Genomic DNA, 12,831 nt, shown 5'->3' with positions numbered 1-12,831 from the left:
CATTTTTTGATCGCTTTTTATTCCGATTTTTGTGAGGCAGAGTGATCAAAAACCAGCTATTCATGAATTTCTTTTGGGGGAGGCGTTTATACCGTTCCGCGTTTGGTAAAATTGATAAAGCAGTTTTATTCGTCGGGTCAGTACGATTACAGCAATATCTCATTTATATCATTTTTTTTATGTTTTGGCGCTTTTATACGATAAAAACTATTTTATAGAAAAAATAATTATTTTGGTATCGCTTTACTCTCAGGACTATAACTTTTTTATTTTTTTGCTGATGATGCTGTATTGTGGCTCGTTTTTTGCGGGACAAGATGACGTTTTCAGTGGTATCATGGTTATTTATATCAGTCTTTTTGATCGCGTGTTATTCCACTTTTTGTTCGGCGGTATGATAATAAAGCGTTGTTTTTTGCCTCGTTTTTTTTTTTTTTTCTTACGGTGTTTACTGAAGGGGTTAACTAGTGGGGCAGTTTTATAGGTTGGGTCGTTACGGACGCGGCGATACTAAATATGTGTACTTTTATTGTTTTTTTTATTTTATTTAGCAAAAGAAATGTATTTATGGGAATAATATTTATTTTTATTTTTTTTTATTTAGGATATTTTTTTTATTAATTTTTTTACACATGTGGGGATTTTTTTTTTTACTTTTTTACTTTGTCCCAGGGGGGGACATCACAGATCATTGATCTGGCAGTGTGCACAGCACTCTGCCAGATCTGCGATCTGCTGTGCAGGGCTGCAGGCTTACCAAGTGTCTGCTCTGAGCAGGCACTCGGTAAGCCACCTCCCTCCCTGCAGGACCCGGATGCCGCGGCCATCTTGGATCCGGGACCTGCGGCGAGGAGGGAGGTAGGAGACCCTCGGAGCAACGCGATCACATCGCATTGCTGCAGGGGTCTCAGGGAAGCCCGCAGGGAGCCCCCTCCCTGCGCGATGCTTCCCTATACCGCCGGTACACCGCGATCATGTTTGATCGCGGTGTGCCGGGGGTTAATGTGCCGGGGGCGGTCCGTGACTGCTCCTGGCACATAGTGCCGGATGTCAGCTGCGATATGCAGCTGACACCCGGCCGCGATCGGCCGCGCTCCCCCCGTGAGCGCGGCCGATCGCGTATGACGTACTATCCCGTCGGTGGTCATACGGGCCCACCCCACCTCGACGGGATAGTACGTCAGATGTCAGGAAGGGGTTAAGTATATCGGAGCATCACCCCCTCTTGTTTTTCTTCAAATAAAATGCTAATTCCCCTTTTTTCTTTGTGTGTCCATTGAACCTTCAGGTGGCACATAGCAATGAAACAAATCACTCCTGTTCTAAAAACAACCTGTCAGCAGATCACATTCCCACCGATCTAAAGAAATATATATTTGTTGGACTGACAAGTTACATTTATTGTTCTTTCTTCTTTTTTTTTCTTTTTCCAAATCAATTTTATTTTTTAGGTATTACACACATACTCTTATGAATTTATTTTAATGCATTCAATGTTTTTTTTTTTAATTATCTTAACATGACCTTGTTCAAACGGACGTTTAATTGAACGTTGACATTATCATGTGCCCTTGCTTAGCTTTTTTTTCCAAAAGAGTGCATATATAACCGCCAGAGGTATACTAAGTGTTAGGTTTGGCGGATTGCAATAAATGAAATAAATAATAAAGTGCAATCGCAACCTGGGGTTCACTGTGCAGAGAAGTAAAGCTGCTGCTAGTGAGCAATGATGGAACACACAACGAGCGATTACTTGTACACACTGAGTTAACACCACTCAGTGCGAACAGGACGTTGAGTCCCAAGCTCCGTTACTCTGCAGGGAGGAACAGTACAAACGAGTACTAAGTGCTAAGTCCTGCTAAATGTCACAGGACAAGCACATGAACTGAACTCGAACTGCAACAGAACCGTGTCAATCGCACACAGGAACGAAACAGATGCTGTGCATATCACCCTGATGAAGGGTTGAGCTTGCTCTGAAACTCTACTATGCTAACCGCGCACATGTAGATAACAGATGCCAAGCCAAATGGCTAATTGCCCCCACTGATGCTAGCCGCCTGCCTACAGTCCAGAGCTAAGCAGACATACAACACATGCAGACAGAGTGGTAGAGTTTCCACTTACATAGCCACACATAAGTGATAGTAGCACACCCGCATGCGCCGCTGAGAGCCTTTTAAACCCTAGGCTCTACCCCAAACACTCACGCCCCAACGGCCGTGACATCGCCCGCCGGCCAATACGGAGCTGCCACATCACCAGAGCACCTACTGTCCGACCACCAATGAGAAGACACCACATCACGGACATGCTCAGTATGGTGATCTCTGGACTTAGACTCAGGAGCAGGGCCGGACTGGGACTAAAATTCAGCCCTGGCATTTGAAGTTACACAGGCCCACTTGTCACATGGTGACTGTATAATATCTTTGTACACTTGTAGGCAGGGCCGGTTTTAGGCAAAGGGGGGCCCTAGGCAAAGTTTAAAATGGGTCCCCAAATGCTAACATATTGCACATCACACAGAAGCCTTTCTGTTGTATTTACGTGCGCTGAGTTCAGGCCGCTAAACGAGTTTGATCGACAATACTGAAGTTGTTCAACGCTTGTTTCCCGGGCTCTTTCCACCAGCTGAGGAATAATGATGAGACAGAACGATCACTAATAGATCACCATACAGTATCATGTTTTCAGCAGCACATCTACAGTTTACACTGGCAATGTGCTGCTGACAACAAGGCTTTTTGTTCCAGCAAAAACAATCCGAATATGCAGCATTTTACTTGTTTAGTAAAATACACCCCATAGTCCTCCATATATTATAATGTGCTCCATAGTCCTCCATATAGTATAATACACTCTCTATAGTCCTCCATATATTAAAATACACTGCTCAGTCCTCCACATAGTATAATACACTCCTCATAGTCCTCCATATAGCATAATACAATCCTCATAGTCCTCCATATAGCATAATACAATCCTCATAGTGCTCCATATAGTATAATGCACCGCCACAGTCATCCATGTAGTACAATTTACTTCCCATAGTATAATGCACCCCATAGTTCTTCATATAGTATAACGTATTCCCCATAGTCCTCGATACAGTATAATGCAGCCCACATATAGTATAATGCAGCCACCCCAGAGTATAATGCAGCCACCCCAGAGTATAATGCAGCCACCCCAGAGTATAATGCAGCCACCCCACAGAGTATAATGCAGCCACCCCAGAGTATGTAACCCCCATAGAATATAATACAGCCCACCTCCCCATAATATATAATGTAGCCCCCCATAGAATATAATGCAGCCCCCCATAGTATATAACGCAGCCTCCCCCATAGAATATAATATACCCCCACAATAGTATATAACACAGCCACATAGTACATAACATGGCCTCCCCCATAGAATATAATATACTCCCCATAGTATATAGCAAAGCCCGCATATTATATAGCACAAACCGCATAGTATACAGCACAGCCTGCATACTATAGCACAGCTCGCGTAGTAGATAACACAGCCCACACAGCAGTATTCAGCACAGACCACACAGTAGTATACAGCACAGACCACACAGTAGTATACAGCACAGCCCACGTAGAAGTATACAGCACAGTCCACAGTAGTATACAGCACAGCCCACAGAGTAATATATACAGCACAGCCCACAAAGTAATATATACAGCACAGCCCACAAAGTAATATATACAGCACAGCCCACAGAGAACTATATACAGCACAGCCCACAGAGAACTATATACAGCACAGCCCACAGAGAACTATATAAAGCACAGCCCAGAGTACTATATACAGCACAGCCCAGAGTACTATATACAGCACAGCCCAGAGAGTACTATATACAGCACAGCCCAGAGAGTACTATATACAGCACAGCCCAGAGAGTACTATATACAGCACAGCCCACAGAGTACTATATACAGCACAGCCCACAGAGTACTATACACAGCACAGCCCACAGAGTTTTATATACAGCACAGCCCACAGAGTACTATATACAGCACAGCCCACAGAGTACTATATACAGCACAGCCCACAGAGTACTATATACAGCACAGCCCACAGAGTACTATATACAGCACAGCCCACAGAGAACTATATACAGCACACAGTAGTATACAGCACAGAGCACAGCCCACAGAGAACTATATACAGCCCACAGTAGTATACAGCACAGAGCACAGCCCACAGAGAACTATATACAGCACAGAGCACAGCCCACAGAGAACTATATACAGCCCACAGTAGCATACAGCACAGAGCACAGCCCACAGATAACTATATACAGCCCACAGTAGTATACAGCACAGAGCACAGCCCACAGAGAACTATATACAGCACAGAGCACAGCCCACAGAGAACTATATACAGCCCACAGTAGCATACAGCACAGAGCACAGCCCACAGATAACTATATACAGCCCACAGTAGTATACAGCACAGAGCACAGCCCACAGAGAACTATATACAGCACAGAGCACAGCCCACAGAGAACTATATACAGCCCACAGTAGCATACAGCACAGAGCACAGCCCACAGATAACTATATACAGCCCACAGTAGTATACAGCACAGAGCACAGCCCACAGAGAGCTATATACAGCCCACAGTAGTATACAGCACAGAGCACAGCCCACAGAGAACTATATACAGCCCACAGCAGTATACAGCACAGAGCACAGCCCACAGAGAACTATATACAGCCCACAGCAGTATACAGCACAGAGCACAGCCCACAGAGAACTATATATAGCACAGAGCACACAGTAGTATACAGCACAGAGCACAGCCCACAGAGAGCTATATACAGCCCACAGCAGTATACAGCACAGAGCACAGCCCACAGAGAGCTATATACAGCCCACAGTAGTATACAGCACAGAGCACAGCCCACAGAGAGCTATATACAGCCCACAGCAGTATACAGCACAGAGCACAGCCCACAGAGAACTATATATAGCACAGAGCACACAGTAGTATACAGCACAGAGCACAGCCCACAGAGAGCTATATACAGCCCACAGCAGTATACAGCACAGAGCACAGCCCACAGAGAACTATATACAGCCCACAGTAGTATACAGCACAGAGCACAGCCCACAGAGAACTATATACAGCACAGAGCACAGCCCACAGAGAACTATATACAGCCCACAGTAGCATACAGCACAGAGCACAGCCCACAGATAACTATATACAGCCCACAGTAGTATACAGCACAGAGCACAGCCCACAGAGAACTATATACAGCACAGAGCACAGCCCACAGAGAACTATATACAGCCCACAGTAGCATACAGCACAGAGCACAGCCCACAGATAACTATATACAGCCCACAGTAGTATACAGCACAGAGCACAGCCCACAGAGAACTATATACAGCACAGAGCACAGCCCACAGAGAACTATATACAGCCCACAGTAGCATACAGCACAGAGCACAGCCCACAGATAACTATATACAGCCCACAGTAGTATACAGCACAGAGCACAGCCCACAGAGAGCTATATACAGCCCACAGTAGTATACAGCACAGAGCACAGCCCACAGAGAACTATATACAGCCCACAGCAGTATACAGCACAGAGCACAGCCCACAGAGAACTATATACAGCCCACAGCAGTATACAGCACAGAGCACAGCCCACAGAGAACTATATATAGCACAGAGCACACAGTAGTATACAGCACAGAGCACAGCCCACAGAGAGCTATATACAGCCCACAGCAGTATACAGCACAGAGCACAGCCCACAGAGAACTATATACAGCACAGAGCACACAGTAGTATACAGCACAGAGCACAGCCCACAGAGAGCTATATACAGCCCACAGCAGTATACAGCACAGAGCACAGCCCACAGAGAACTATATACAGCCCACAGTAGTATACAGCACAGAGCACAGCCCACAGAGAGCTATATACAGCCCACAGTAGTATACAGCACAGAGCACAGCCCACAGAGAACTATATACAGCCCACAGCAGTATACAGCACAGAGCACAGCCCACAGAGAACTATATACAGCCCACAGCAGTATACAGCACAGAGCACAGCCCACAGAGAACTATATACAGCCCACAGCAGTATACAGCACAGAGCACAGCCCACAGAGAACTATATACAGCCCACAGTAGTATACAGCACAGCCCACAGAGAACTATATACAGCCCACAGTAGTATACAGCACAGAGCACAGCCCACAGAGAACTATATACAGCCCACAGCAGTATACAGCACAGCCCACAGAGAACTATATATAGCACAGAGCACACAGTAGTATACAGCACAGAGCACAGCCCACAGAGAGCTATATACAGCCCACAGCAGTATACAGCACAGAGCACAGCCCACAGAGAACTATATACAGCCCACAGTAGTATACAGCACAGAGCACAGCCCACAGAGAACTATATACAGCCCACAGCAGTATACAGCCCACAGCAGTATACAGCACAGAGCACAGCCCACAGAGAACTATATATAGCACAGAGCACACAGTAGTATACAGCACAGAGCACAGCCCACAGAGTACTATATACAGCACAGAGCACAGCCCACAGAGAACTATATACAGCCCACAGCAGTATACAGCACAGAGCACAGCCCACAGAGAACTATATACAGCCCACAGTAGTATACAGCACAGAGCACAGCCCACAGAGAACTATATACAGCCCACAGTAGTATACAGCACAGAGCACAGCCCACAGAGAACTATATACAGCCCACAGCAGTATACAGCACAGAGCACAGCCCACAGAGAGCTATATACAGCCCACAGCAGTATACAGCACAGAGCACAGCCCACAGAGAACTATATACAGCCCACAGCAGTATACAGCACAGAGCACAGCCCACAGAGAACTATATACAGCCCACAGCAGTATACAGCACAGAGCACAGCCCACAGAGAACTATATACAGCCCACAGTAGTATACAGCACAGAGCACAGCCCACAGAGAACTATATATAGCACAGAGCACACAGTAGTATACAGCACAGAGCACAGCCCACAGAGAACTATATACAGCCCACAGCAGTATACAGCACAGAGCACAGCCCACAGAGAACTATATACAGCCCACATCTCTTCTCTTCCTCCCCTCACCTCCTCCGAGAATGGCCCCACAGTCCAGAAAAAAAAAAAACTCTCCTCACCTCTCCTCGTGCCCAGCGTTGCTTCCTGGTTCCTGCTCCTGTCTCAGCAGCTGCAGTCTGTCCGGGACACAGCAGGTGCGCGATGATATGACATCATCGCGCACCCGCAGTGTCAGAGGCAGAGCGGGGAATGATGGGAGAGGAGCGTCTGTAGACGCTCTCTCCTCCATCATTGCATTCAACTGTACCGGCGTCTATACGCCGGTATAGTTGAATGCGACGGCGGGGGCGGCGGATTGAGCGGCCCACCACTGGCACCGGCCCTTCTGGCATTTGCCAGAAGTGCCCTATGGCCAGTCCGGCCCTGCTCAGGAGCCCAGGTCTGCACCAGAATAGCACTGGTTCCCATAGACTTGGCTGGAGAGCCAGCTGTAACCAAGTGAATATCACAAGCCTTAGCAAAACACTGGGATTGACATCTGTGCTGAGCAGCACTCACCTCGGCTGGACCTGAATGGGAGACCACAGCACCACATAAGCGCCTAACACTAAGCATCTATTAGGTTATGTCCTGAAGAAAGTTAAGGATAACTTTGAAATTATTGTAATTATTTTCTACATTTAATTTATGATTACATCATGTTCTGGAATTCCATTAGCAGCACAGGCTACACACATCTTTCCTGGAACAGTATTATTTCAATCTGAGAACTCTCCTGCAGCAGCTATCTTTTACTATTTGAATGATTGCAAATGTGCATCCATACAAGGTGAGCGTATACTCTCTCATCCCTTCATTCTCTATTTACCAGTTAAGACCAGCTAGCTATTTTGCATTTGTTTTGCTACCTAGCTTTTCTACTAGGATTTTAAACACTGCAACGGCCAGGCCTTGCAGTAGTAATGACTTGCGTGAAGCAGAAGACAAATCCACTAAAACTGTCAGGCTGACTGATATGGATGTTCATTCGCAGTCAGCTAATGAAAGCAGTTTTAATTTCTCCATTAGGCTATGTGCACACATTGCAGATTGGATGTGTTTTTGCCGCATTTTTTCGCTGTGAAAACGCATACACGACCCATTGAATTCAATGGGATTCCGCAATGCTGTGCTAATGCTAACATACGCAGCATGCTGATTCTTTCGCACACATAGGAATGCATTGATCCGCTTACTTTCCGCATGTGGCTATGCCCACCATGCACAAAGTAAGCGGATCATGTGCGGATGATACCCAGGGTGGAGGAGAGGAGACTCTCCTCCAGGCCCTTAAAAAAAGAATTAAAATAAAAATAGTTATATACTCACCTTCTGGCGGACCCCAGATCCAGCCCAGGCCTTAGCGATGCTCCCGTTCCCGGTGATGCCTTGCGACAATGACCTGTGATGACGTAGCGGTCTCACATGATGCTATGTCATCTGTGGTCATTGTCGCAAGGCATCACTGGAACGGTAGTTGCCGGGAGCATCCCGGGGATTGGGAAGGCTGCGGGGGCCGCCGAAAGGTGAGAATATCATAATTTTTTATTTTTTTTTATTTTTAACATTATATCTTTTTACTATTGATGCTGCATAGGCAGCATTAATAGTAAAAAGTTGGTCACACTTGTCAAACACTATGTTTGACAAGTGTGACCAACCTGTCAATCAATTTTTCAAGCGATGCTACAGATCGCTTGGAAAACGCTAGCATTCTGCAAACTAATTATGCTTGCAAAACACTAGTGTTTAGCGGGAATACGCATGCCAAATTTCCACGGCAATTCCACAACGTGTGCATGTAGCCTTAGTCTGGCTTCACTCAGTGTCCTGTCAGGTTGACTGAACAGAGGAATATGCATTCAGGATGCCTGACAGTACGTTGCTCTGACCAGATGTCTGTCTCCTGTTTCTGATGTCTGTCTCCTGTTTCACACAGCCTGTCCTGCTCCTACTGCATGTCCTCTAAAATCTAAGATGGGTAGTGATTATAGTTTCTTAGAATCCTGACAGAGCCGTAGATTAAAAATACCTATTTACTATATAAAAGGATTTAGAAAAATGTTTAATATTTAAATGTGAATGATTTATTTATTTTAGTACATTTCTCATAGAACCCCTGTGGCTGTACTTTATATGGCAAAAACCCTTTAATCTCTCTGTTTACTTATTATAGATTGTCCTACTGCAGGACTACTGCAGGCGGCATTACTAAAAAGTCAAACCAGAAAGTATGTTTATTTGCTCATTTTTGACAGACAGAATTTTTATGCTTCATATGTTCGCACTCCTGATTTTTCTTTTATTTTCAGATACAGCTTCTGGCAGAGCGCTCGGAGGTCATGAGGACAAAAATTTCACGTATGGTGGCAGTCATTGTCTTACTTTTCACAGTCTGTTGGGGTCCAATTCAGCTGTACATCCTGTTTCAAGCATTTAGCCCTTCCTTCAAACGTGACTATTACACCTATAAAGTAAAGATTTGGGCCCACTGCATGTCCTACACAAACTCATCTATTAATCCAATTGTTTATGCCTTTATGGGTGCCAATTTCCGTAAAGCCTTCAATAAGGTTTTTCCGTTCCTCTTCAAACAACGAGTGGGCAGCACTAGGGTAGCTAATGCTAATGCCAACACAGAGATGCATTTTGTCTCCTCTGGAACTTAGAAAACTGAGCAAAACACATCAAAGACATTATTTGGATAGCATCTAACCCAAAAATGGTCATATTAGAATCTTGGGGAGCAATGTTAGCAGATATTACCTGATAATATTAAAAGCCTTATCAATAAACTCAGCATTTTATTCCTGGAATGAAAAGGGTGTGTAGGACAATGATCCTTTTCAACATTCAGGAGAAGAATTTATGTGGATCTCTGGTAGACTCTATTGAAAAAGGGTCTCAAAAGGAAAAACAAGTGCACTCATAACCTTTTTTTTCTACAACAGAAATTTCAAGTTCAGTTGAATGTGTGCAACCATGCTCAAGACAAATCCCAAAATACAAGCAATGCTATTTACACAAGACAAAATACTTGGAATATATCACTAAAAAGTCTTGTTGCTTTAATGAAAAGACCACAGCTAATATTGTACCTATATGTATGATTTTATTATTTGGTGTTTATATGACTTTATACTAATTTGGCTTTGATTCATCACTCTTCTTGCATCTTTGTTGAAGTAAAAGTTTGGATTTTAGGCATTATTCCTGTCCTAAATTCCTTATAGCTTTTGCACCAGTTTGCGCAATTTTCTTCAGTTCATGTACTTTTGCTAGACATGTGGGTGTGCTTTTCATTATACAGGTGTTGTCAGCCAATTTGTCACTTGCGACTTCTCTAAATGATACAACATTTTTACACAAGTCCTTTAATATTTAAATGTGTATGATTTATTTATTTTAGTACATTTCTCGGAGAACCCCTTTAATGATGGTGGCTGTACTTTATATGGGGAAAACCTGGTGACAGGTTTCTAGTGGAGGGCTCAGTCTGTCTATTCTTTTTGTTTTGTCTAATTGCAAACTAAAGTGCAACATTTTAAACCTTAGTGAATCGTGCAACATTTTACTCTTGAAAAGCGCACAAATAAGAAGAGAGCAAAAATAGCATATTTTTATTTATGCTAAAATGAATCCAACATTGTGTGCAATTTTATTGAATTTAGTTTAACGTCCACCAGCAAAAATAGAAGAAAAGGGCATTAATGACTTAAAAAACCCCTGTTAATTTATGTGTTAACATTTTAGATCTATCTCAGGTAGACATCCATGTAAAGTAGAAGTATTATTTATCAGTTTTCTTCTTTCTGTTTTTCAGCATTTATATTATATACAATATGTATACAAACACATACAAAATATCCTACTTAGCAATAGAAAAAAAAATCAGAGCAGGTTATGATAAAGAGAACCTGACATGTGATTCATGCCGCATGAACCACAGGCCGCATGAAACAGACATTGGCAGTCGTGTATATTTTACTCTGAAACGTTTCAGAAAAAGCATACTGTGAAAAGCTAGTACAGGCCAAAAGTTTGGACACACCTTCTCATTTAAAGATTTTTCTGTATTTTCATGACTATGAAAATTGTACATTCACAATGAAGGCATCAAAACTATGAATTAACACATGTGGAATTATATACTTAACAAAAAAAGTGTGAAACACCTGAGATTATGTCTTATATTCTAGGTTCTTCAAAGTAGCCACCTTTTGCTTTGATGACTGCTTTGCACACTCTTGGCATTCTCTTGATGAGCTTCAAGAGGTAGTCTCCGGGAATGGTCTTCCAACAATCTTGAAGGAGTTCACAGAGATGCTTAGCACTTGTTGGCCCTTTTGCCTTCACTCTGTGGTCCAGCTCACCCCAAACCATCTGGATTGGGTACAGGTCTGGTGACTGTGGAGGCCAGGTCATCTGGCGTAGCACCCCATCACTCTCCTTCTTGGTCAAATAGCCCTTGCACAGCGTGGAGGTGTGTTTCGGGTCATTGTCCTGTTGAAAAATAAATGATGGTCCAACTAAACGCAAACCGAATGGAATAGCATGCCGCTGCAAGATGCTGTGGTAGCCATGCTGGTTCAGTATGCCTTCAATTTTGAATAAATCCCCAACAGTGTCACCAGCAAAGCACCCCCACACCATCACACCTCCTCCTTCATGCTTCACGGTGGGAACCAGTCCATCCGTTCACCTTTTCTGCGTCGCACAAAGACACGTGGTTGGAACCAAAGATCTCAAATTTGGACTCATCAGACCAAAGCACAGATTTCCACCGGTCTAATGTCCATTCCTTGTGTTCTTTAGCCCAAACAAGTCTCTTCTGCTTGTTGCCTGTCCTTAGCAGTGGTTTCCTAGCAGCTATTTTACCATGAAGGCCTGCTGCACGAAGTCTCCTCTTAACAGTTGTTGTAGAGATGTATCTGCTGCTAGAACTCTGTGTGGAATTGACCTGGTCTCTAATCTGAACTGCTGTTAACCTGCGATTTCTGAGGCTGGTGACTCGGATAAACTTATCCTCAGAAGCAGAGGTGACTCTTGGTCTTCCTTTCCTGGGGCGGTCCTCATGTGAGCAGTTTCTTTGTAGCGCTTGATGGTTTTTGTCACTGCACTTGGGGACACTTTCGAAGTTTTCCCAATTTTTCGGACTGACTGACCTTCATTTCTTAAAGTAATGATGGCCACTCGTTTTTCTTTACTTAGCTTTTTTCTTGCCATAATATTACAAATTCTAACAGTCTATTCAGTAGGACTATCAGCTGTGTATCCACCAGACTTCTGCACAACACAACTGATGGTCCCAACCCCATTTATAAGGCAAGAAATCACACTTACTAAACCTGACAGGGCACACCTGTGAAGTGAAAACCATTCCCGGTGACTACCTCTTGAAGCTCATTACGAGAATGCCAAGAGTGTGCAAAGCAGTCATCAAAGCAAAAGGTGGCTACTTTGAAGAACCTAGAATATAAGACATAACTTCAGTTGTGTCACACTTTTTTGTTAAGTATATAATTCCACATGTGCTAATTCATAGTTTTGATGCCCTCAGTGTGAATGTATAATTTTCATAGTCATGAAAATACAGAAAAATCTTTAAATGGGAAGGTGAGTCCAAACTTTTGGTCTGTACTGTATATATGTATATACATGTGTATATATATATATATATATATATATATATATATATATATATATATA

The 12,831-nt window shown here is 43.7% G+C and overlaps 1 protein-coding gene across 1 annotated transcript in view; it reads left to right on the top strand.

Moving 5' to 3' along the window:
• Positions 1-10,200, top strand: part of KISS1R (KISS1 receptor) — a 341,875-nt gene extending 331,675 nt beyond the window's left edge. Inside the window, exon 5 of the mRNA XM_077253499.1 lies at positions 9,435-10,200. Coding sequence (XP_077109614.1) covers positions 9,435-9,791 — 357 coding nt within the window. The 3' untranslated portion in view covers positions 9,792-10,200. The remainder of the gene's footprint in view (positions 1-9,434) is intronic.
• The last annotated feature ends 2,631 nt before the right edge of the window (positions 10,201-12,831 follow it).

This window comes from Ranitomeya variabilis, chromosome 1, assembly GCF_051348905.1.
Source record: "Ranitomeya variabilis isolate aRanVar5 chromosome 1, aRanVar5.hap1, whole genome shotgun sequence".
NCBI lineage: Eukaryota > Metazoa > Chordata > Amphibia > Anura > Dendrobatidae > Ranitomeya > Ranitomeya variabilis.
This window is presented reverse-complemented; position numbering and strand designations above follow the sequence as displayed.